Genomic DNA, 26,876 nt, shown 5'->3' on the forward strand with positions numbered 1-26,876 from the left:
CAATTACAAGAAATAATTGAAAGAAAAATCTTAGGTTCAGTATTAAGCAGTCAGTTATCTCTGAATGTGCACTCATAAAGAGAAGCTTATCAGTCACAGAGTAGGACCACCCACTTGACTCCTTAGCCCAGAATGTACTGAGGTTCACATGAGAGTTTAAGAATTATATTAAATATTTTCCCACAAAAGGAAAGATTACATTGCTCAGCATGTCCTGCTCTACACAATGTGCTGTCTAGATTGTTATGAAGTAAAAGAAGTTTGGGCAGTGGCTAACTAATGTCTTGTGGAACCCGATGCCCACTTGGATCGGTGCTCCGTAACTTATCTCTCTGCATAATAGATAGTGGCGGTTATGGGTAGCATAGCAGAGTCCATTAGAATTAAAAGGGATACAGCTAATAATGGCAATAATCAAGAATATGGTGAGTGAGCAAAGCATATAAATGCTTGGAGCTCTCTGTCTCAGGAAACTGCTGATCAGTGGTGGTCATGATATTCGCACCCTGCTGATTTAAAATAGATCGCCTTTCTTAATGTTAGGCCATTCATTTTTAAAAGGTGACTTAAAGAGTAAATAGTGAAAGAGTCATGATACTTTCACAAGCACCATTGTCCATTCAAATAGATGATCAGCAGGGGCCCCGGATGTTGTACACTCACTGATCTCTTATTGATGTCATATAGCTCATAGATGAGGATAGCTCATTAATAGCACGTAAATGGAATAATTTAAGGTATATTCCCTGAAGGATCCCCACTCCAGCCGACGACATTCTTCCCTATAAATATAATACATCACAGCTACCACAAACTGCGTGCCAATCTCTGCTTTAGGCAGAGGACAGTGGTCAGGAAATCAGACATTCACTGACTGCTGTTATCTTGCAGGGCCCTGGCTATCTCAAGCTGGCCGTGGGCCCACTACCCCTCCAGACACAGGGTGTGATTGCGACCATTATGTTCCTGGGTTTTAGGATATTATGCATAACTATAGTGAAACTTGGACTGAACTATTCAGAATTTAGCTTGTATTTGAAGTAGTTGAACTGAAGTCTATTACCTTCTGATAATATGCAGGTTGCAGTGATACACGAGAGCTAAAATAACACATTGCCATAAATTGTGGAATGCAGGTATCATAAAATATTTCACATTTACTGACAGCCCACAGCAATTTTATGTGTTTTTCCTCATAAAGCTAATGAAAACAGCATAGTATATGTCAATATAAACAATTTACAATAGTTTGCCTAGAGGTAACGTTAAAAGCGGCCAGATGTTTTCACATAAGTTTATTAAAATGTCCTTAACAGCAAGATACAAAAATGTCTATGGTCAAAGTTAAGTTAATTGATAGAGATGAGCAAACAGTAAAATGTTCGAGATTCGATATTCGTTTCGAGTAGCCCCTCAATATTCGACTACTCGAATCGAATATCAAACCCTATTATAGTCTATGGGGGGAAAATGCTCGTTTCAGGGGTAGGCAACGTTCGATCAAATTATACTTACCAAGTCCACGAGTGAGGGTTGGGCTGGATCCTCTGTGCAGTCTTCTCCTTGCAGCGTCCCCGCGGCATCTTCTGGCTCTTCATTCACTCTGCCAGGCATCGGGCCTGGGCAGAGCCGACTGTGTATGCCCGCACTACAAGCGGACATGCGCAGTCGGCTCTGCCCAGGCCCAATGCCTGGCAGAGTGATTGAAGAGCCGGAAGACGCCGCGGGGAAGCTGCACGGAGAAGACTTCTAAAGGTAGGAGAAGAACCAGCATTGATTGGCCGACTGTATAGCATTCGGCCAATCAATGTTGGTTCTGCATCGAACTTTTACATTCGAACAGCGAGTGGTACTCGATCGAGTACGAGTATTTTGAATACCATAGTATTCGATCGAATACCTACTCAATCGAGTACTACTCGCTTATCTCTATTAATTGAATATTCTCACATTGGGCTTCTGAGACCTGGTGACAGGTCCTCTTAGAGGACAACTGCATCTGTATCATATTGATACCTGATTTCCATCTACTGAACAGAATTACACAACCAACATACTGTATATACCTTTTTTCTAGGAAGCCAACTAACCTAATAAGGTAGCACATGATCATATAACAATTTCAGCATAAAACAGAAACATTTGGGTCATGCTCAAATGGACATAAGGACAAGCAATGTACAATGCAAAAGCTGAAAACCAAGCAATAAAAAGATTCTAGAGAAGGAGTCAAAGTAAAATACATTTCTCTGTTACTCTTCTCCCATATTACACAGTAAAGATTTTTCTTTTAACCAAAATTGCCTGAGTATTTGGAATGCTCAGACAAAATGAACTGAGAAACGGAAAAATGGACAGAGATAAACAACTTGCTGACTAAGCTAAAAAAATAAATAAGTAACGGAAGTTTCATTTTGGAATTATGGGGAATTTTTGTTTTTACATTTTAGGCTTCCCATTAGCTTATATAACCCCTAAAACATTTGAATTCTAGTTTTTCTAGGTCTGAGAAATGTTAGGGTAAGTTCACACAAGTTTTTTTGGATCAGAACCTGAGGCGGCCTCCGATCCAAAAAAACGGGTAGCCACGGCTGAAAGTCGGTGCACTACAGTGGCATCCAGCCGCGCACTCTGCTCCGGATTAGGCCCAATAAATGGGCCTAGTCCAGAGGAGGGAGTGTCTTCAGGCCTGAAGAATGAGTATCTTGCTTCTTTTTTCCGGGAGCAGGAAGAAATGGCTCCCGGAAAAAACTCCTGAGCGGCTCCCATTGATTTAAATGGGAGCCATCTTTTTGGTCAGGATTTTGAGGTGGATACGGCTTCAAAATCCTGACCAAAAATCTCTGTGTGAACTTACTCTTAGGGGTAGTTCACATGGAGTAAATTGACATGTATTTTGATGTGTATTTTGACGTGTATTTTTTACACGTATAAAAAAATGTCATTGAAGTCAATGGGAGTCTTATTTTACCAAAATACACGCCAGTTTACTACGTGTGAACTACCCCTATGTTGTTCATATAAATGCATACTTTGTATGTGAGGTTTGCAAACATCAATATATATAAATTAGAGATGATATAATTATATTATTATTATGAGTCCTCAATGGAGTTATCCCACTATAGATACTTATCCCATATCCACAAGTACATTGATAAGTGATTGCTGCGTGTCCACATACCCTTCAGATTCAGCGCTGAAAAAAAAGCCTCCCATTGACTTCAATGGGTTCTTTTTTCAGCGCTGAATCTGAAGCGGATTCCACACCAAATTCAGCATCATTTTCCTCCGTGTGAATGCACCCTAAGTGGTTATGAGAATGGGGACCTACAACTTCCATTTGAATAGTGAAGTGGTATGCACAGCTATTAATCCATTCACTCCTAACAGATTGTTGGGACGGTGATTTCCAGTAACATAATAGAAGTGAGTGGAACAGTTGCTATTGGAACAATAAGGGGAAGTTGTGGGCACCCATTCTCCTGACCGCTGGACTCCCAAATTTCATACAACACCAATCACTTATTATCTATCTTATGAATTGAGGCATAAGGAAATCTTAGTTTAATTCTAACGCAAGAATTTTTGTCATCCATGTACCTGTGAAATGTAACTTCAGGTCATGAATTTGGGCCAATATGTTTGCTATTAGTTCAATGTCAAGTATGAAAACCACACCAGCATGATTTTCTGTTGCTGTGCATATTTGCTATTTCCCAGTTTTTACCTCCACATGGATTTTTGTAAGATGGCAGAATGTTATCTCTTTTATCTGTGTTTTTTATAGCCCATAATTAGCTTTCTCTGAAGTTGTTTCCAGCTGCTAGTAAAACACATTCTTACTGCTGAATTTGTATCTATAAATGCTTGAAACTATCCAGCACGAGAGAGTGAACATTGGCAAGTCTTCAACACCGTTACTGTGCTTCTGTCTCATAGAGACGTCTCTGCAAAAGTTAAAAGTTTTATTTGTGAAGATTTTACAGCTGCACAGCTGAGAACAGGACAAGACACCTTAGTTGGAAGACTGTTTTTATAGTTAGTTTTATTTGATAAATCTGGAATTCTCCAGCCATGATTATGTTATTGAAGTACAGCTGTTTTTTTTTCTTTTGGGAAGGAGAGATCAAAAACTGGACCATTTTCAAATAACTAGAAATACCAGTATATACATTTAGCATCCATTTCCCAAGAGACAAGGTGGCACAGTGGTTAGCACTGTTGTGTTCCGGACCATCATCCAAGAGATGATGGTCCAGAACCATCATCTCTTGGCCAGAATAGAGAGTGGCTCTGAAGAACCTGTCCCACCCTACATTACACAGACAAACCATTGATTTATATGCACACTGTGTAATTTGCTTCATTTCTCCTTGTGATAGCAATGCCGAGAAATTGCATGCTAGGTTTCCCCACACATAAGAGCTTATCACTGGCGGTCCAGGCAGAAGGATATTTTGTGATCAGGTTTTTGTTAAGGGTCTCTCCTAACAAGTAGGTATTGTTAGACATTGTGAACCTTGGTTGTATATAGTGGCAAGCCTTTGAATACTTTTAGTTTTTACTGTACAGATTTTACTGTAAATTGCTGACACAGGCACATCTGGCTGACACTGTGCCATACCCTTAAAGGCTTTGTACGTGTAATTCATAAAATACATTTTTATATGAATTTTGAGTATTAAACAGTCAGCCGGCGGCATGCATTCTGAAAGTGATGTTGTCTTTGGAAGAGAGAGTGAGAACAGCTATGGAAAAACCTCTGTTAACTGTTGGATTATGTTTATTGACTCCCCAGACAAGTGTTGGTGGAAGGCAGAACAGTGTTGTGCTGCAGAGACTCCAGCCAGATACTCCATACACTATAACTGTAGCATCACAGTATGCCGAAGGGGAAGGAGGAAGAATTACAGGCAGAGGAAAGACAAGTAAGTTTACTGCTTGCAATTGAGCTGACATAGTATTTTCAAGTCTTTATTTTCATGTTGTTTAAGACCCTGTTCCTTTTTTATGTTCTTATGTTGAGAATGAAAGATCGTGAAAACATTTGTCTTATATCAGTTTGTCTTTGGAGTCTTTAAAGAGAAGCACAATCAAGTTCAAGGCCATGTGACTAGTTACTACTGAGTTTTTAGAGCCCCCTAGTGGCTTCTTATATAGGAAATATAGAAATTAAAAAGATAAAAGTATATTTTATGAAAACTAAAGCTAGACATGTGACAAATAGAATAATGCATTATTACTGCACATTTATATTATCTGGAATATAGGTTGCACTTCTTTATTTAAAACCCCCCAAAAACATTGTGTTTCAGAGCCTTTGAGCACAGTAAAAAATCTGAGAGTATATGACCCAACTACAAGCACTCTAAATGTACGATGGGAAGCAGCTGAAGGAAACGTGCGTCAGTACAAGGTGTATTATGTACCCACTGCAGGAGGATCTGAAGAAGTGGTAATTTTTTTTCCGTTTACACATGCCTTTAATATAGTGTTTTTCTTTAATTTTTAAGTCAACAAGCATTGCTTGCAAATCATTCTATAAGAGACACAGAGAATGAACTTCTTAGTCTATGCTTTATGATATGACAATATATCAGTAGTTTATACAATATATAAAGTTGAGTATTATTTAAAAATGTTGAGATTCTTTTTTTTTGGATTTATAGACAACTGTCCCTGGAAACACCATCTATACAGTACTCAGAGGACTTCAGCCAGATACACCCTATACAGTAACTGTGGTCCCTGTTTATGCTGAAGGGGATGGCGGACGCATGTCTGACACTGGAAGGACTTGTATGTAAATGTATTATTTTACAGAACCCTTTTCATGCTACTTTTCATAGATCAAAGTATATAGGCACATTTGGGATCATACACAAAGTGTTTAATTTATTTCTTCAAATACATACATATATGCACGATGACCCATATTTACTAATAGTGTAAACCTAAACAGACAGTCCGATAATGCACCAAATGTTGGATGTTGAGTTAGTTGCAACAAATTTGTACATCTTGTCCCACAAAGCCATGCCAAGTTATTGAGTGAGGTGGAAAAATTTGATCTCCTTTTAAGGCTAAGGCACCACGTAGTGGGTCACAGAAAAAAAGTGCCTTGGGAAAGAATACAATGGAACGCATTGCAGTTTTTCCAATAATGCCTTTCACAGAAAGTCTGCAGAGTTTTCCTCTGCGGACTCTCTGCTTCGCTTATATCTTGTAAAGAAAATGCCGGTGTTTCCATAGGTATAGTTGACATGCTACTATTTCCAAAAACGCGATGGTTCTTGAAATCACAGCATTTCCGCTTTGTGTATTTTTCTGCAATGTGTGGATGGGATTCACTAGACTAAAGACTAATGTAAATGAGTGCTTTCTCTGCAAATTCTAAATTATTTAAACTGTGGAGACAGCATACAATATTGCATTCTTTTATTATAGTGGCACGAGGAACTGCTAAAAATCTTCAAGTATACAACCCAACAACTAACACACTAAACGTGCGATGGGATCCTGCACCTGGACAGGTTCAGCAATATAAAGTTAACTATGCTCCACTCCTTGGAACCTCACCTTCAGAATTTGTAAGTACCAGATCTCAAATGTTTTATTATTCCCCACGAAAACACTCTATGAGTGTCTGTAACGCTCAACACCTCACTAGCAAAAAACTCTATATAGAAATCGACTTGTCCAAAGTTGGAGTTGTAACCATATTGGGCAGAACAAGCACAAAAAAATTTCTGTTCTTAGTAATAAGCAATAAATCTTCATATTTACCTGTAGGTTGTGGTTCCTGGCAATACTCACAATGTGTTACTGGAGCGTCTGATCCCTGATACTGCTTACTCTGTGAATGTGGTGGCCATGTATGCTGATGGAGAAGCAGATCCGAGTAATGGACAGGGAAAAACATGTATGTACAATAATTAAACTATATCCTAATTGCAGTAGATGGGAATACATTTTATGGCAGAACAATGACAGTAATTATTTAATGTTGTTTAAGACATAGTTCATATACATAGCCATGTGTTCAATGCAAAAACGATCATATCAGTAATTCTAATTTGTAATTTACTTGTTATATTTATTCGATTCCAAAATTGTTCACATACAGAATATCCAAAATGAATCCTACCACACCATTGTCGCTGCTACAATTCTAATCTAACTTGCCTTTACTATATCCCTGACCTATCCGATTACCCAAATTGGCTGTGATACAACTGATCATGGAAACAGATTGAACTCTCTGTCCAATGGTTATTCTAACACCATTCTTCTCCAGTCTATATCAACTATTTTGTGATGCAACTGTCTCTGTATTTTTATGTATTAATCTGCAAATGCTCTCAGCTCAATGAGCCATAGCTCTCCATCTTCTTTGCTCATCATTTATTCTTCTCATTTCTAAAACTGTTCAGTATTGTACTGTTTGCTCACCTGCGATGTAGACTTGAAAGCCCCAAGGTAGAACCTAGATACAAGCTATACAGTCTAAGTCTAAAGCATACCTTGGTATTCCCCATGTGCAAGGGAATTCCCAGGTTGTGGGCCCCGGATTAGTTGATGACTGGCAGAAGTGACACTGGTTGAGCAGGTAGTTGGGTAGAGGAATGGCATCAATACTAGGAGAAGCACTTCAAGTAAAATTTGTAGTATCCTAGGGTTAAGGCAAAAGCAGAATCAAGAACAGAAGGGAATATAAAGAGATACTATGGCACACTGAAATTCAATGATGTGTACTAATCAATGAAAGGCATAAACTATTGGATGCTGTTAATAAGCATTCACTTAACTATGATACAACTAGGACCACAGCCCATCATTCTCCCATAAATTCTATTTTTTACTCACAGTGCACCAGCTCACTCAAAGTTTAACTTTCGGTCACAGGGCACTTTACTGTCTATTGGCTTCTATAGGGGAGATTAGAAGTACATATAGTGCAGATGACATTCAAAATACAGTTGCATTAGGTCAAACGTACAACACATGGAGCATAATATTGCAGACTGACTTGTACCAATCTGGTGGCAGTTGCTCAAGTTACTAAACTGAATAATTTCCTGATGTATTTACCAAACTATTGTCGTGCTTTGTTCTTGTCTGTGTTTTTGATTTAGCACATAAAATAAAACAGGCACAATGAGGAGATCCTATATACAAATCCTAAACTTTAACAGAACACATCAAACTCAAGATTAAATGAAGATTTTATTTTGTCTGTTTTAGAATAGCAAAAAAATACATTTCTAAAATAATAATGTTCTTGTTTAGGACTCGGTGTATATCTAGTAGAATAGGTACAACTATTAGTGCACATATAGATTCAATCTATACAGTAGGTTGTCATTACATTACATTATTTATTATTCATGATTCCAAACTGAGTGTACCTCTGTATAATACAGTATTGCACATTAAAATGAAAAAATCTTAACGTAACGGATTGCCTACAAGCATTCTGTGGCAACTTTATTTCCCCGGAACCACATTTTTTTCATCACTGATGCGTGACATCAATGGAAGTCTATGGGTCCACCAAAAAATGCTTGTCTATACAAAGTGTGTCAGTTACACAAGGTATAGAAGATGAAACAAAAAAACAGTTGATCTGCTTTTCACAGCCATGAAAAGCCGATCAAACACAGACAGCACACCACCACAAGTGAATAGCACGTCCATGTTCGTGGATGTGTGAATGAGGCCTTAATCCGATATATAATATTTAAGGAAAAAGTAAATATTGTGATCCAGGCATGAAATTTGCTTCTTGGTGATATGAATCACTTATGGAGCCTTTAATAGATGGGCTAATAAGCTTTTAATAAAACTTGTCCTAATATGTGTAAGTATGGGAGCTGTAATACAGCACTGATGAACATGTTGGTCCTACACGAACAATCGGAAATACAATAAAATAATGTATCCGAAGAACATGTACAAATTTTCCATGGGGTAGGTCTGTTACTTTCATACTAACAATACTCTATTTATATGTGGTACAAAGACTCCTCGAGAGACTTGCTTAGCTCTTCTATCTGGCACCTTCATGTACATTGGTAACACCCAATTAAATTATGTGATTATTAAAACCAATATTTCACTATACTTAAGGAGAATGTGGCTATTCTGCGACGTTCTAAAGAATTCAGTATGGAAAGTTTGCTCCTGTGTTATATTAGAATTTTCCCCTCTTTTGCTGACTGCTTTGCAAATCCCTCCAGCTACTGAAAGCCTTCCAAATACTTGTGGTATCCCTCTTTCCACATTTCGTTCATACTGCGGTAGGTTTATTTCTTAATAATCTGCTAGTATGTCCTAGCTGGCAGCATTGCACTGCAAAAATTGTGTAAAGCAACTAGACACCAGGAGTGTGGTTGGAAACTTCTGAATTTCCTGTATTCACATGTTCATAATAAATATTTGACATTGCTGTTAAGAAAAATCAAGGTTAATATCCAGACTGATAATTGTTTTGTAATTATGCTTTTTCCTGTAGTACCTCGCAGTGGGCCAAAGAACATTAGAGTTTTTGGAGAGACAACCAACAGTCTTTCCGTAAACTGGGATCATGCTGATGGTCCAGTCCAACAATACAGAATTATTTATTCGCCAACTGTTGGTGATCCTATTGATGAATATGTAAGTTTTTATGTTTATTTTTTATAAAAACTAATAAAACATACTTTCTATTCTCTCCTCCTTTAATGCCAAATTCTATTCAGTCAATGGTCACAAATGTGAAACCCATTATCCCATGTCGCAATCTCACATATTTTTTGGTAGAGGACAATTCATCAATTCCAGACTATCCAACTGTTGAGAACCACAGTGATCAACTTTAGGGGATTCCAGTACCAAGTGTATGTAGAAACGTGGCAAGTGTGACAGAAAGTGGGACCTTTTTTGAGCAAAATGGCTGTACACCAAAGAATGTGCCACTTATATGCCAAGAAACTGACAAGTTCAGTTTAATAAATTTCTCCCATAGTGCCATAGAGCTAGAAATATAGGCAGAAACATTAACATTGATTCATTTTAAGCTTTTCTGAATGTTCACAAAATGCTTCATTGCTCTTGTATTTAAGCACCATTTAGTCTCTGAGGTCCTAAGAATGCAGCACGTTTCATAACTGACATACTACATTGTTTTCTGTCATACTTCCAAACCAGTCTCCATATCACACTTCCAAAACAGTCCCCATGTCCCCATGTCACACCACTTTCATCCACATGTTATCTATTTTGCCGACAGTCTGCTTTGAATTGAAAGGACTTTATAGCCAATGTTACTGCCTACAATATTTCGTCTCTGTCGACATCTCTTCAACATGTTTCCTGTGCTGTAAAATATTTTTGCATGAGGCGTATTGCTATACCTAAGTCTTGTTTATTGTACTTCTTTTAGACAACTGTTCCCGGTAGAAGAAACAATGTGGTTTTACAACCCTTGTTACCAGACACGCCATATAAAATCACTGTGGTGGCTGTATATGCAGATGGTGATGGTGGACAACTGACTGGAAATGGCAGAACAGGTAAGAGAATAAAAATAGATTTATTTATGGCATGTTCTAGAATGTTTTATTAGAAATTATTACCAATAGCTTGTCTTGTATTAACCATATAGATTATATAACATGTTTGGTTACAATATATGTTACTATTATGTTACAGTTGGCTTACTTGCACCAAAAAATCTGCAGATTTCTGATGAATGGTACACCAGATTCCGGGTATCTTGGGATAGAGCAACCTCTCCTGTCCTTGGCTACAAACTTGTGTACCAGCCACATGGTAATTATATCTATCTCATTAATGTACATTATCATTTTCTAATGAATCTACCTGGATCTTAAAGGGGTATTACCACAGTATGAAGCTGATGTAGAAGCTGATGTAGCAGAGCTGGATTTGAGTCAGTTTGCATTACATACAGAGGTAAAGGACTCCCTAGCTCAGTCCCTTATCAGCCAAATTCAATTAAACCGACTGATAAGAGTTCAGAAATCCCGGAGCTCTCACCTCCCCTAGATGAGAAGCTCCGCTACTTATCAGACACAAACAGCTCAGAGCTGCTCCCAGCCCCTCCCTTCCCCCTGAGAGCAGGCAGCTACATCATTTGACAAATGAGCAGATAATCCTAAGGGCCATAGAAACGGAGTTTCAAAACAAAGCAGTTTTGATAAAGCAATGTATTTAGGAAAAGTCTTAAATCCACATAAACTAGCAGTGTAGATAGGATCCTTGTGATGGAACAACCCCTTTAAATTTAGATTATTTATCTTATTTAGAAACAATAGTCTTTGCTGGATGTCAAGTGAGTGACCGGATTCCAGCAAATTATATTTCTGATCCCTCTTCATCTCTTCATAGACAGAAAACCTTAAACATTATGCATTTTTTTCTATTTTAAACCCCTTTATAAAACTTAAATATTTACCTAGTTACACTTATGGACATTATGGATGTTTTCTGCTTCTTATAAAGGTGCTGATGAATCTATGGAGGTATTTGTTGGTGATGTGAGCTCATACACTCTTACAAATCTAAATCCTGGAACTACCTATGACGTTCAGGTGTATGCTCAGTATGACACTGGCCTCAGTGGACCCCTCAGAGGACCTGGAACAACCTGTAAGTCCTATTTATGTGCAAATGTTAACATTACTGATTACATTACGGGCTTTTTTTTAGAGTAGATTGGGTTCTCATAAGGGATCTTTGCCTTTTATTTTGGTACCTATTCCACAAAACACAAGTCTATTTGTTCTAGTTAGAATTTGGCATATATTCAGCTCCAAGTACAGACTTGCATCGTTCAGTTCTCCCTAAACTATGTTTGGCATAGCTTACTAAAATAAATCATTATCTTTGCAAATAGTGTGGTAAATATAATCATGTAAGCCTATTGTATTTCTATGTTCTTTAATCCGACTGTATGATTTAGAGACTAGAACTGTGGGCGCAGATATTCAGTGGTTGGTCGTGTAGATTTCATTTCAATCTCTTCTTCTGAAGGGAGTCATGTTACCTGGTATCTTACTTTTATTTATTTTCTCTAAATCATGGCATGTAGTTCATTGCCAGATGATAAGTGATGGATATAACCATTGCTTTCCGAGTTTGGAAACATTTAGATTGCAGCTGTTTATTATAAGACTGTGTTCAAAGTTAACTCTAAAGTGGATCTGTCAACTTAAAATACTGGCCTAGTACATGGTTGTAGGTCTACTAGTCAAAATGGTACAAAAACGTTTGATGTGATGTTTAGCTGCAAGTAGCACTAAAAGAATATAACAAGCACATATCATAGTTTATGAGTCCACCATATTCAAGAATCCAGTGTTCTCCTGCCATTTACTGCTTTTTCTCATCCCTTTCTACAGTTACTAACAGGCTGCTGTGTATACACAGAAGTTTATCTGTTACCAAGTTGAGGGATGTAGAGATTAAGGAAAGGTGTAAAGATGCTCGGCAAGAATACAGCGAATTCATAGACTAGATGTCCAGTGTATTATTTCAGTATTTATAGTCTTCTAATGGTACTACTATTTAGTACCATTTTGGCTAATAGGAGTGTGGACCTGAATAATCTATAATATTCTGCCCTTACATAGAGCAATAACCAAATCTAACACCAAACGAGAGGGTTCATATAACATGAAAGTTCAAAATGTTACCACATATGTATTGAAAAATTCAACAAAATACTTATGTGAAGTATCCAACATATACAAAACCTACACATAAACAGACTTCATCCCACAAAGGTGTACATGTTAAAGAAAATGTACTTTATTGAAAAACAAGTTAAAAAGATATAAAAAGCTACCATGATGTGGTTGACATGCAAAGGACAAACAGTATTAGTAGGGCCAATGATAAGAACAGTGCAATGGGAAATGTTATGAAGTCAAAGAATGGGGAAACAATACACAGTAACAGCTATATGAATATGTTATAAATCCACAGATAAAGTATATGCACATCTCCCTATTAAACATAAAGTAACTTATCTTCACTTCTGCTATTTTATTTGCAGTGTACCTTAATGTTACTGATCTGACAACCTACCAAGTATCATGGGATTCATTGTGTGCTAGGTGGACACCTCACAGAGCTGCAACTTCTTATAGAGTCAAGCTCAATCCAGTTGATGGTGAGAACAGATTTCCTGCAGAATAAACAGTTTATCTACTACTATGTAACAAAATACAAATATTAATATCAATCCTTTTGTATGTATGTTGGTCCTGGTGATCAGTACAGCAATGGTAATAAGATTCTCTTACCACAGGATCGCGTGGACAGGAAATCACTGTGCCTTCATCTGAGTCAAAGAACTGTTTTACTGGTCTGAATCCCGACACTGAATATACTGTCACTGTATATGTACAGACACCAAACCTTGAGGGCGGAGGAGTTTCAACCAAGGATCGCACTTGTAAGAAAAAGATTTTATATATATAATGGTTGTGAATGGCCAGTTGAATTAACATTGTGTGCTTCACAAAGGGCAGAGGCTGAAGTGATACTTATTCTGTGCTACAACATAGAAAGAATGTTGAGACTATATATGTAATGGATAATAAGTAATATTTTCTCTTCTCTCACTTCAGTGATAAAGCCAACGGAAGCCCCAACTGAACCTCCTGCTCCTCCTCCACCTCCTACAATACCGCCAGCCCGTGAAGGTAAGCTACATATATATTGGGTTTATGTAATGGTAATATGTGCATATAGACCATGCATAATAAAAAGGTTAGGTGATTCTGGTACTAGATGGTGGCTGAGTAAAGAAATATACTGTACTATTTTCTATAATCAAATCTATTGATTTCCTATCAACTGTTTAAAAAAATGACAAGTGATTTACACTTGGTTAAAAAAAAAATTGCACATTTTAGCCCACCCCTTTTGTGCTAAAATTCAGATTTTTTTAAATCTCAAGTCATAGTTAATATTTTTATAAAAAGTGGTCAGGGTCACTCATGACCTGAAAGATATTTTCTAGTTTATTCCCGAAATTGGCCCATACCTGATGAAGATTTCAGTTTGTGGGGAACAGATATATATATAGATATATCCCATTAAATCAAAACTTATCAACATTTCCTATAGAAAGTAATCCAGTTGCTGAATTTCTCAATCCTTTTTTCAGTGTGCAAAGGGGCAAAAGCAGATATTGTCTTCCTCATCGATAGTTCATGGAGTATTGGTGATGATAACTTCAACAAAGTCCGGCAATTTATTTTTAACACTATTGGAGCATTTGATGTAATCAATCCTGCAGGCATCCAGGTGAGAGTAACAACAATACACGATCACTATATCACTATCCCTATATAGCAAATGTACTTGTAGTGAAGCCAAAAAATACTTTTATTCTGTGTTGATCAATACATTCTTTGTATTAGGAAGTGCAGGATAGTCATAGAAATGAATAACTTTAACTGGAGCATCCATATTGTCCTCTGGACATGGTATATTGTATACCAGTCTACAATCTGAAGATCTACTAGCCTTCACAGCCTGCAGCTTGGAGTTGTAGTTTGTCAGAAGTGGGGAGCCATGGAAGGAGTACATACAGCTTATACAACAGTGACAGTCTACATTGACTTTGACTTGGTGACTTAGTAGTTCATATAGTGCTAAAGTGTCTTCAACATGGTCCACTGCTAGATACTAAAACCAGAGAAAGGCCCAGTAGAGGGCAGAATGGCGTCACTATTTAATAAGCTTGATTCTTAGAACAGTAATACACAAATATAAACTTTACAGTGAGTTTCCTGAAATTATACACAATGTTGTAAAGTTATATTTTGCCTAAGTGCATGATTCATATTCATCTACACATACTGCATTAGAAAATAAAAGATAGGCATAATTTACAATATTTCTGCTTATCTATGAATTCTTGCAGGTTTCATTTGTGCAGTTCAGTGATGAAGCCCAAACTGAATTTAAGCTGAATACTTACGCCGATAAAGCACAAGCTCTGGGCGCTCTTGCTAATGTCCGATACAAGGGAGGAAACACAAAGACAGGTATGTTACCCAAAGCATATGGTGCATACAATCTAAAGACAGGCACAGCTCAGGGCTTTAGATATGGTTGTTAGCTTAATCTATAAAAATGCATAAAAACCATAAGTTCAGAGACAGAGACATGAGATCTACTTTAATCTACACATAGCAAGAGGTCTTAAGTACTGTGAATGATTTCTTACAGGAAAAGCCTTGAAGTTTGTACGTGATAAGGTTTTAACTTACGACAACGGAATGAGAAGATCTGTTCCAAAGGTACTAGTAGTAGTGACTGATGGAAGATCCCAGGATGATGTGAAAAAGTCTGCCATGGATATTCAGCACTCTGGTAAGCTTATATTTATACCAAAAGAGTAATTTATAACACAGAAACTTAATATAAAGAATATTGCAAATAATGTATAATCCCAAAATGAAAGGTATTATAAAGACTAGGGATGAGCGAACACTAAAATGTCCGAGGTTCGAAATCCGATTCGAACAGCCGCACACTGTGCGGATTTCAAACCCCATTATAGTCTATGGGGGGAAATGCTCATTTCAGGGGTACGCAAAATTCGATAAAATTATACTTACCAAGTCCACGAGTGACGGTCGGGCTGGATTCTCCTTGAAGTCTTCTCCCGGCGCAGTGCCCCCGAGGCGTCTTCCGGCTGGAATTCACACTGCCTAGGCATCGGGGCCTAGGCAGAGCCGACAGCGCATGCGCGGTCGGCTCTGCCCAGCCCGACGCCTGAGCAGAGCTGACTGGGCATGCGAGGGCATGCCCGCGCATGCGTAGTCGGCTCTGCCTAGGCCGGATGCCTAGGCAGTGTGAATTCCAGCCGGAAGACGCCTCGGGGGCGCTGCGCCAGGAGAAGACTTCAAGGAGAATCCAGCCCGACCGTCACTCGTGGACTTGGTAAGTATAATTTTATCGAATTCCAGCTGGTAGATGCCGCGGGGAAGCTGCACGGAGAAGACTTCTAAAGGTAAGAGAAGAACCAGCGTTGATTGGCAGAATGTATAGCTTTCTGCCAATCTACGCTGGTTCTGCATCGAACCTTAAACTTCGAACAGCTAGTAGTGTTCAATCGAGTACAAGTATTTCGAATACCGTAGTTTTCGATCGAACACCTACTCGATCGAACACTACTCGCTCATCTCTAATAAAGACGTTCAGTGAACATATAAATGCACACATTTCAGTGTGTTGTAGGAATGAGATTAATAAAAGTGTTTCTAAGTAAATAGAGCTTTCTAGCTATAAATATACATAACCTTATAACTGCTAACATGCATGTTTCTAAGACTAGGTTCACATTTACACACGCTATACAGTGGCCACATGCCCACAGTGGCCCCTCCATACAGTATAAGGTCCCACAGTGGCCTCCATAATATACGATGTCCCACAGTGGCCCCTTCACATCGTATAATGTTCAGTAGTGGCCTCCGCACAGTATAATGTCCCACAGTGGTTGCTTGGTTTTGTCAGGCCCCGATATTTTTGGGGGTTTACCACCCCAGAGTATAATGATCAGAGGCTAAGGGACAGTGGTCAAACCTAAAAAAGAATTGTGTTACGCACCTCACCTGGGCTCTGTCAGAGGCCCAAGGGCCTCTTTAATGATGTCATAGACCACTGAGGCCTGTAATTGGGCCTCAGCGGTCACATGGGTTAAGCCGTCGTCATTATGCGTTGTGTCACTGGCGCGAATCACGTAACCACTGAGACCCAGTTACAGACCTCAGCTGTATGTGACATCATTGAATAAGCTCAAAGACTGACTCCAGAGCCCAGGGGAGGTGAGTAACAGTGTTAGAGACCCCAAAGTATACTAATAGCAATTTAATTTTAGATGTTTTCAGTCCAAACAAATTTAGAGAGTTTTGCCCAACAAATACTTTAAGTGCCGTGGCCTTACTTACTGTTCCTGCCTACCATCCCATCTGGTTCTCCTTTAGCCTTCCAGGGGGCTCCATGTGCCCCATATTACATCACTGTCAGCAACTTCTGATATTGGACAACCCCTTAAAAGAGATTTTCAGGTTTCATAATTTTGCTGGCCACCCCTTAGGTTTAAAGAGGATATAACCCTTCATTGATTACATGGGTCTGTCTACTTGGCAAAATAGTGCAGCTTTGTCCCATTCAAGTGAAAGTGACAGAACTGTTATTCCTGTTACTTCTGGATTTGACAGAATGCAGATAGATGAAACTGAGAGCTTAAATTTACAAAAAAAAAAAAAAATAGAAACAAAGAATGAATCCATTTATTTAATGTTGTATATGCAGCTCCAAATGTAGTGGTAACCATAATGAAGGTAAAATCTTATGACATTTTCAGGCTTCAGTGTTTTCGTGATTGGAGTGGCTGATGTGGATTATACAGAACTTGCAAATATTGGTAGTAAACCAAGTGAACGCCACGTCTTCATTGTTGATGATTTTGATGCTTTTGAGAAGATTGAAGACAATCTGATCACCTTTGTATGTGAAACTGCAACTTCAAGTAAGTCTCCTTTTCATCTAGTTGTTGCAAAGTTAATATTTAGTTTATGATTTTTTACCATTTAAGCTTTGTAATTGTTCCTAAAGATGTTATTCATTCACTGTATATTAGACTGTATACACAGTATAGATATAATACATTCAGAACACATTGATTCGCAGCGTTATCGTTCCAATTGTTTGCTGAGTACTGACTGCTTCCAAAGTAAATAATGAAATCATTTTGTGCTGCCAGTTTGGATGTTTATTTGTATGGCATTACAAATAGTGCATTCGCTTTAAGTCAGTCTGAAGACTAAAAGATCAGAGAGAAGCCGTCAACATGTATTGACTCAATAATTGACTTACAAATGAATTGGGTCATGCTGACCTTCATTCTAAGTACCCGCCAAAGAAAATTCAGGAAACAGGCACCCAGTAGAAAGTTGAGCTTCTCTTATTTCTAGGAATGTCAAGCAGGCCAAAAAAACGTTTATCAGAGCATATTCCAAATTTATAATGAATGACACATCAGGAAATTAATGTCAATAACAAGAACATGCTGTGTTCTTTCCTGAGCTTTGCTTTCACTTACAATGATGTGAACCTTATTTACACTAGAGTGTGAGGAGTAAGTATGGCGCCAAGAAACACATCATGTAATACATAACATGTTTCAGGTGCGGAAGGGGTAGTAAAGTGATCTAAGATGCTAGAGCTGTACAAAACCTGCAGTCATTGGTGTGTGAAGTGCTGAAGTCATACATATACTGTAGATAGTCATCTCGCTATTGCTTTTTCTTTCAGCTTGCCCACTTATATACCTTGATGGCTACACATCCCCTGGTAAGAGATATTCTTTATGCTCTTTTGTTGCATAATGAGATTTTCATTACTGTGCTATGGACATTGTTTTCACATTTCTGCTTCTCTCTAAGGCTTCAGGATGCTAGAGGCGTATAACCTTACGGAAAAGACATTTGCATCTGTCCAAGGTGTTTCCATGCAACCTGGTTCTTTCAACAGCTTCCCTGCATACAATCTTCATAAAGATGCCTTCCTCTCTATACCTACCTCGTAAGTAAACTTCACTGTTAACAGGTACTACAATGACTAAGAGTTACCTGATATGCACTGGGACCCTCACCGATCATAAAGACTGGTGGGTTTTGAATGGAGAGGCAGGTTGTAAATGCAAGTTGTGAATATACCACTATTATGAAAGGTGGGTTGGAGCCCCATTACAAATTTTACAGTAGGGCCCAGGACATTTAAGTTACATCTCTGTTGCTTACATTTCCAACATTTGTTGTGCTCTTCCAGTGGTGACCATAATACCTCTTTTAAGTGCTATGAGGAAGCCCTAACATAATCCTACAGAGAGGCAGATCAAACTAACACGATATCTCAGGAAACATTTTTCAGCTTTGCAAAAAATTATTTACAATCCAAAATAACCAGCTAGTATCTAATTGTAAAATTATTATCACCACTTTAACTACCTTCATACTTATATAATACTCAGCAAATATCATTTGGATCCTACCATATTAAATTGTGCATAGAGATGATGTAAAGAAATTGACCTTTTTAAAAAAGTACAGACTTTTCATGTCTGCATACTGTGGAGGCGTGGATACAGTGTGAACCAGTCCATTTCTCTGTAATTGCTAATTTGAAGATAGATAAGGGTGCGGGCTTAGCTAAAGAGTTGAGCCGGCTTGCCAACCCCTTCATACACATCTCTGAAACATAGGGAGGGGAAGGGAGTACCCTGCCATCGGTGCCTGGGCTAGAACATCGCAGTCTACAGTAGATGCTCAGGTCTTGACATGGGCTGAAAATGGTCAATCTGTTTTCTAAATTAAAGTATATTAGTAAATGTATTTATGAGAACAATGAAAGATTTTTTTTTTCTGGCATCAGCCAACCCCACTGACTTTCTTTCATTGTCTAAAAGTAGGTTTAACGTCTTCAACATTACTTTTATAAGTCGATAACTAGGTAGCCCCTATTTATCAGCACCCAGTCTTCTTGTTCATTTGACTTTTTAAAGAAAACTTACTGTAATCACTGAATCCAAAATTGTATCATAGTGTTACCCTTTTACATTAGTTTGTCATTGGTAATGTATCTATATTATTGGACACTAGTATATCAGTCTTCTGGAAGGTATTCGTTATACTTCATTGTTATTAAATGATTAATCTGAACACACATAATATAATATATAGAGCTTTTCTCTATATAAACGAAAATAACCTACCCATGCTGAAGTACTAAATGCATTCAATCTTGTACATAGAGAACTACATCCTGATGGACTACCACATTCTTACACTATCATCCTATTGTTCCGTGTGCTCCCGGAAACCCCCAATGAGCCATTTTCAATATGGCAGGTTACAGACAAAGGTTATAAACCTATGACGGGAGTAACTCTGGATGGTGAGTATCTTTCTTTGTTTCATATGTTCATAAGGTCATATATTTAAATGGAAATAGTGTAAAGCAGCAAATGTTAATAAAACAATAACACTTATTCATTTTGAGGTTTAAAATATGAGGACAGGGAAGATTTAAAAAAAATGTCTAGAAACCAATCATAGTACAGATTTCATTTTATATACTGACTGTAAAAAATGAAAGCTGGCTATATTGTGCTGGCTGTGACTTTTCCTGCATTTATCTAAAAAAATGAAAGCTTTGCTGTGATTGGTCGCTAAGAATTCTGGCTCAAACGGCTTCAAAACTTACCCTTCACTTTATAACATTTCTCTTTTCTCTTCTGGACTTGGAAAAATTGATATTGTTCAATAACATGCAATATCACAAATTTCTTTGAAAGGTAAAGTATGTGTGGGATTAAGCACATTTGCTTTGCAAACTTTGAAAAATTGACAGAGATTTCTCTAAGGATGTGTTCACACAGCTGATTTGCAAAATGGAAATGGATTTCCAAAAATCCCACTTTAAGGCATGATAATTCACATACAATGCTCAAAAGCTCTGACTGTCACATGACCAGTAGCCTCTATATACCTTGCTGTCATGAATTGACATTGGTGAAACATAGTTAGTCTGAAGTATGACTTAATATTATTTCAATGTATTTCTAGGATCCAAAAAGACACTGTCTTTCTTCAACAAGGGAGCCACAGGAGAGACACAGACAGTAACATTTGATGGTGAAGAAATAAAGAAACTCTTTTATGGAAGTTTTCACAAGGTATTTATATAATTTACTTATTTATCACAGATTGTAAACCTTTACTGCCAATTACAATAGTTTCATAAGGAATAAGTCTCATATTAACTTTAGTTTTTTTTTTTTTTTTAATCCTTGAAGGGGGGAGGTGTTAGATGGTTGCTGTTGCTATCAAAATATACCCTATATAAAGGGTGGTAGGCAATAAAAGGGGCATTTTTTAATAGATTGGAGTTTTTGATTGACTGTTTTTTGGTCACACTTGATCTGCCCCAGACCCTTTTATGTCTTCTCCTAAGGTTGCATTTAGTCTTATTGTGTCATTTTGTAACCACAAGACCTTGCCCTTCTACAGTACTGTATTGAACTTAAAGCGATTCTGTAGGCATAGTATTCTGAGCACCATCATACCTTTAGGTGGCCCAACAGAGGCAGCATTGCCTTGGAAAAGCAGTTTTAAGGAATATGCAAATGTAATGCATGTCCAATAGGGTGGTCCACAAACCTGTATAGAGAGCCCTTGGAGGCTCTGGCACATTCCATTGCACCTAATTTGTATATTTCTTAAAGGAAAGGAAATGGTGCGTCTATCTGCTCTGTCTGCTGGAAACAAACCTCCTTTTAGACCTGATAGTCCCTCTAATGATCTATATTTAGTTCAGTACCACTCTATGGGTTCTGATACTATGGTGGAGACACAGTACATATACCTGTATAGTACACATAGCTGTCTTGGTGTCACCAAAGAGACCAATTTGTTAGGTGCACAATAATCTGCCAGTAAAGTATACATAATTCCTACACAAAAACAACATTTTATAGGGTTAAATAGGATTTAATATGGTAAAGTTGTAAATATAAAGGGTACATAGGTTCCAGTACTTTGAACAGCTCCACAAAGCCATAAGGAGACATTAATTCTATATTAGCATATGCTACATTGGGGTGGGGGGGCTCTATTACATTAGTACTATCACATGCTACATTGACCCTAGCATTTCACCTCTTCTTAAATATTTGCAGTTCAACTTATTAAAGGGGTTTTCGGGGATAGGGTATTAATGCTTGATTTTTAGGGATCACCTCCCACTGATTAGCACAAAAAAGAGGCCACATTCACATCAGCCTCGCATCACCTTAGTGGCTTTGCCTGGGGCTCTTGTTTGTTCAGTCCATCACACCCAAGTGCTGGGTCTAGATAAACAATTAAATAAACCAAGTGCTTTCAGCCTATGGATAGGATTATGGCCTATCCCAAGAACAAAAGTGCCAAAGAACCCCTTTAAATTTAGATATAATGAGCTAAGCGTAATTATTTGCATGGTATAACTGAGCCTTTTATCCCCAGTAGCAACAAGTAGGAAGTCTAAACATTATAATTCCCATCCCCAAGGATCTAAAGTTTCTAGGCTTTCATGAAATGATTAACACTTAATTCCATGTTTAACACATAGTATTTATATAATGCTGTCAAGTATCATGTGTTCATGGGAACTGAGCATGAGAATGGGGGGGGGGGGGGTGTTACATACTTCTTTGTGTAGATGCCAGAGCTCTGGGGCTGATTGTTACCAAAGCAGTATAAGCCTTATTGTCACAGTAGTGGATGGGGTCACTGATCGTAGAATGTGCTCAGTAATAAATTCAGCATGAAACATGATCTTAAGAAGCAGCAGTTAGCATCATGTCCAATATATGACACGCTAGAAAAGAAAGCCCATGGCAAAGATTGCTGGAACACAAAAGAAATTTAATTCCAAATGTAAAAGCTGAAATTTTTAGTCAATTTAGAAGCTGTCTAGTACATCCAAGCAACAGCCTTCTCACACATGTTCACACAGTCCACATTAATAATGGATCACATAATTCAGAATGTCTGCTGTAGACATCTTAATTATATTTCTAGATATAGAATATTTGGATTTTCAGCATATTTGACGATAACAAACATTTGCAATTTCTCACCAAGTGATTCAAAACCCAGGGAGTGTTGTGGAGTAGAGGCTACCATATGGATGCTAATCCCCAACACCCACATGGGGTGATTGTTTTACAATAAGTCAAATTACCTATCATTATGTACCCACACAAACATGGGGATAACATTCAAACACCATGCAGTTTGCCCTTGGTAGTATTTGAACCCAGGATCCCAGGGCTTCTACAATGCTAACCAATATGCCACCAACCTCTGGATGAAATAGACTCTAATAATTCCTAATGCTTCATTCTCACTTACCAGTACATAAGATGTCCAGTAACTAGTGATCAACCATTGCTGTTTCTCCTTACTTACCTGGAGACTGGTATGATCTGTAGAAGTGGTGGTGCACATCGATAAAGTCCAACACTACATCCATCCTGGAATAAGATTGGTACTGGTCTCTGTTATATTGGATACCATTCCATAAACCTTTATGCAGTTACTTTTAAGATAAAGATTTTTACCCTATTTTTTATTCAGTGGCAAGAGTATTGTGGAAACTGTATACTTGATTTTTTTGAACTTTCAAGTGATCGTTTTACATATTTCGATATTTTCTCTCTTATTCATACTTTTAATGAGTCTGCAGGGGCTCAATGAAAATAACCAGCAAGTAGAATAACATCTGTAGGAGTGATAAGTCTGCGGTGGTCTGGGCTTCATCTTTGACATGCAGTAGCTTGGCTGTAAATTTCACAAAGGTCTTAATCTTTTGTGAAGTTTAATCTGTCTGTAACTATATTGAGTTAAAGCAGCTTAATAACTAGGCTGTCAAATTTGTGAAATCTCATTTTACTGTATTACCAGTACAATTACTTTTTGAGAAGTCTACAAGATTCAGTTCATGTACGGTACAACTCCTGAACTGGAAGGAGCTAACACAACTTTAGTTTCCTGTATTGAAATATGAAAGACCAATAAGTTGCACTAGTTTGATTGAATAGTTTTTGCCATTTATGTAACAGACAAAGTGGCAAGATTGCAGCTACACAGATTTGGAATGAAGTGATTTGTAATATATGCCAGTACAGAATGTACGCTCTGTGAAATATGCAGGACACCTTACAGTTTTATAGTGTGTCTTTCCTCCAGACAGTAAATCACAGTTGCCTAAAGATGCCTTAAAAGTCAGGGAAAATAATTGTGAAATAAAATATATGCTTCTCACTTTTTATGACCATTTTATTATATGTCACTCAATGATTGCTTTTGTCTGTCAGGGCCCAGAAGGATCCCCTAGTGAAAATTATATCTCAAAATACTTTGAGTAACTTTAAGGTTTTAACATTTATCTATCTTCTAAGCATATCTATCTATATAATAATAATAATAATAATAATAATAATAATAATAATAATAACAACAACAATCTAATAATAATAACATTAACTTCTATTTATATAACACCAATATTCTTCCACAGTACTTTACAAATAAGAGGGTACTTATACAGACAAAATTGGACACATTAACCATCAATGCAAACATTAGGGATGAGGGCCATGCTCACAAGTGGTTCTTAACCTTGTTTGAGGTACCAAACCCACCAGTTTCATCTGCACATTCACTGAACATTCCTTTTTTTAGTGATAAATTAAATATAATTTTTTTCCAAATTCAAGACATGGGTATATGTTTTTTTACTGGTAAAATGAACCGTGCATAGGGCCTAGGGTTTGATCAAAATCCGGTTAAGAACCACTGGCTTAAGTCTTCACATACGCATCAAAATAGTATTTTTACCTGTTTCATTTACGGTGCTAACTTTTTCTGCAGTGCTGTAAAGGGATTTCAATAACTTTAACCTCTGCCCTCAATGGTGCTTCCAATGTTATTTCCCTATTACTCAGGCATACAGTCACTAGGACCAGTGTCCATAGGATGCCACAAAAACCATGCTCTACAGAGAATAAATTCTTAGATCCTTTTGAGTTTGGCTTTCCATAACACCAATGGAAAAAAAATTCTATGAACCCTTTGGAAATTAAAATTGCGATGGAATGACGGCATCTGCTTCTGTTTGACCTTCCCTACTTTTGTACTGTAAAACTTCACTGGTTGATTTTGTAAATTAAGAATGATGACATTATGATATAGTAAGTCTCCCTCTAATTGTTTTCATATCGATTGTTAGTCTTCCAGAGAAAGATAATGAGCTTAGACTTGGCCTGGAAGGAGCACTCTGGCGTAGACCAGTGGATTTTTATGGCTTGCCGCTTTTTAGCTGCTGAACTTGGGATGTCACTGACTGCTGGGAAATGTTTGGCTTTATCCTTGAGACTGAAATGTGAGTCTCTTTGAAAAGCAAACAGACTTCAGTGCTCATGTTCTCAGGAAACCAAGAATCTCACTTAAATTTACCTTCTGGTAGCTGTAGTCAAGCAGAAGATTGAGTCATTCAAATTTTCCTTTCTTCCTTTTTTGTGGTATAGCATTTTCTCAGTAGTTTTTATGTGGGATTTGGTCTATGTATTTAATGTGAGTGAACAGTGGCAAGAATCTCCAGATTTTGGAATGTGTGCCTCATATTGTATAGTCTGGCGTTGTAAATTCAGCTGGCATATTCTGTCTAAACTGTCATTATTCATGAATTGTACTGCCAGAAATGTTCCACTACTTTACACTCTTCCACTTTTTTGAGACTCAGTAAAAAGTTACATTTTTAATCATTCACATATTCTTATTTAAGTAATGCAGTAGCCGACCATGCATTGCCAAGATAAACAGTCTGCATGGTCAGACGCTGCCTCTTCTGACACTGCAAATTTCGCAAGCATATGTAGCCTTTTTGCCCTGTAAGGATCTCATGGTTTCACTCATTGCAAAACATAACAGTGATTGCCATGAGTGAGCTTTTTGGGAGAATTTATTTTCTTCATCACATCTACATACACACTGGTGCCAATGTCAAAGAATGTCATTTAATCAAATGCCATTTAATTCAATCAATCTATACACTGTAAGAGTGAGCAGAAGCCAAACTACCCAGAGGAAGCCACAGACACCCTACACCATAGTGCTGACCACTAAGCCACCATGATTATTTTTCTTTTTTAAGGCAGTGGTTGAGTAGAAGGGGAAATGGGAGATAGAATCAGCTTGCAGTGATGTCACGGTTTTGACTTAAAAAATGGGTTTACACATAAGGTTTTACTTGTTGAATATTAATGTGGTTGGCTGGACTTAGAGAAGAAAAAGTCAACATTTGAGAAGTTTTTAAATGCCTTTGTGTTTCTATTTTGATGGCTATTTTCATAGCAACGGAAAACCCTTCAATAATCTGTGATCCTGAATTATAAAAAGTGAGTGACAAAATCCTAAATAAACGAAAGTCGGTCTCTTAGAGGATTTGTCTGTGGTTTATTAGAAGGAAACCATCTGTACTCTCAAGCAGTAATATACATTTATCAAAGCTTGGTGACTTTGTGCGGTAGTGCGGTTATCTGCAAAAGCCAATTTTACATCACATTTTTCGTATTGTCGTTAAATTTGAGCTTACACAAATATGAACTACTGTGGACATCTTCTGTAGAATATTTAAGGGCTCACAAATATATATATATATATATATATATATATATACATAGACATATGTAGTGTAATTCTCTGCATCTTTCCTTTTAATACACACTATGCACATAACAGGAAATGGCTAAGGCTGTTTTTAACAAAGTACATGTAAGGAAATGTATTTTTTTTTTTATTTTAACTTGAAGCCAAGTATTTCAAAATAGTCTTGGAAACGGTTTAAGGAATTTGATTTTGGCATTTTGTCATAACCAACAGAAAATTTTATCAAAAACAGCATTTAAAAATCTCATTGTGTGCGCAGAGAAGCAAAATGAACTGATCATTTTTAATAGATTATAAAAAATGATTTTGATTTAATTCCTAACTCAGTAGTACATTCCATTTAAGAAAATGCATTTGCACTGAAAAAGTCCACAAAAAGGACTAATTTTCAAATATAACTGGACAGAATCTTGTAGCAGTATTTAACCAATTTCCATTCACAAAATAGAGATACAATATAAAGAAACATAAATTATGAGGATTTTCCCTTTTTGATACTGCTTTAATGTGATCTTACTGTTTAAACTTCTAATCGGACTTTGTCCAAAAGATGGTACCAAATATAAATGT

The 26,876-nt window shown here is 37.4% G+C and overlaps 1 protein-coding gene across 1 annotated transcript in view; it reads left to right on the forward strand.

Moving 5' to 3' along the window:
- The window catches only part of COL12A1 (collagen type XII alpha 1 chain), a 124,026-nt gene that overhangs the window by 72,994 nt on the left and 24,156 nt on the right, over positions 1–26,876 (forward strand). Inside the window, exons 32-51 of the mRNA XM_075268312.1 lie at positions 4,802–4,931; positions 5,319–5,458; positions 5,673–5,802; positions 6,451–6,593; positions 6,796–6,925; positions 9,518–9,660; positions 10,427–10,556; positions 10,696–10,815; positions 11,509–11,655; positions 13,064–13,180; positions 13,319–13,465; positions 13,641–13,715; positions 14,183–14,322; positions 14,945–15,068; positions 15,253–15,396; positions 17,399–17,563; positions 18,349–18,387; positions 18,480–18,618; positions 19,847–19,989; positions 20,661–20,770. Of these exons, the coding sequence (XP_075124413.1) occupies positions 4,802–4,931; positions 5,319–5,458; positions 5,673–5,802; positions 6,451–6,593; positions 6,796–6,925; positions 9,518–9,660; positions 10,427–10,556; positions 10,696–10,815; positions 11,509–11,655; positions 13,064–13,180; positions 13,319–13,465; positions 13,641–13,715; positions 14,183–14,322; positions 14,945–15,068; positions 15,253–15,396; positions 17,399–17,563; positions 18,349–18,387; positions 18,480–18,618; positions 19,847–19,989; positions 20,661–20,770 (2,556 nt within the window). The remainder of the gene's footprint in view (positions 1–4,801; positions 4,932–5,318; positions 5,459–5,672; positions 5,803–6,450; positions 6,594–6,795; positions 6,926–9,517; positions 9,661–10,426; positions 10,557–10,695; positions 10,816–11,508; positions 11,656–13,063; positions 13,181–13,318; positions 13,466–13,640; positions 13,716–14,182; positions 14,323–14,944; positions 15,069–15,252; positions 15,397–17,398; positions 17,564–18,348; positions 18,388–18,479; positions 18,619–19,846; positions 19,990–20,660; positions 20,771–26,876) is intronic.

Source organism: Leptodactylus fuscus, chromosome 3, assembly GCF_031893055.1.
Source record: "Leptodactylus fuscus isolate aLepFus1 chromosome 3, aLepFus1.hap2, whole genome shotgun sequence".
NCBI lineage: Eukaryota > Metazoa > Chordata > Amphibia > Anura > Leptodactylidae > Leptodactylus > Leptodactylus fuscus.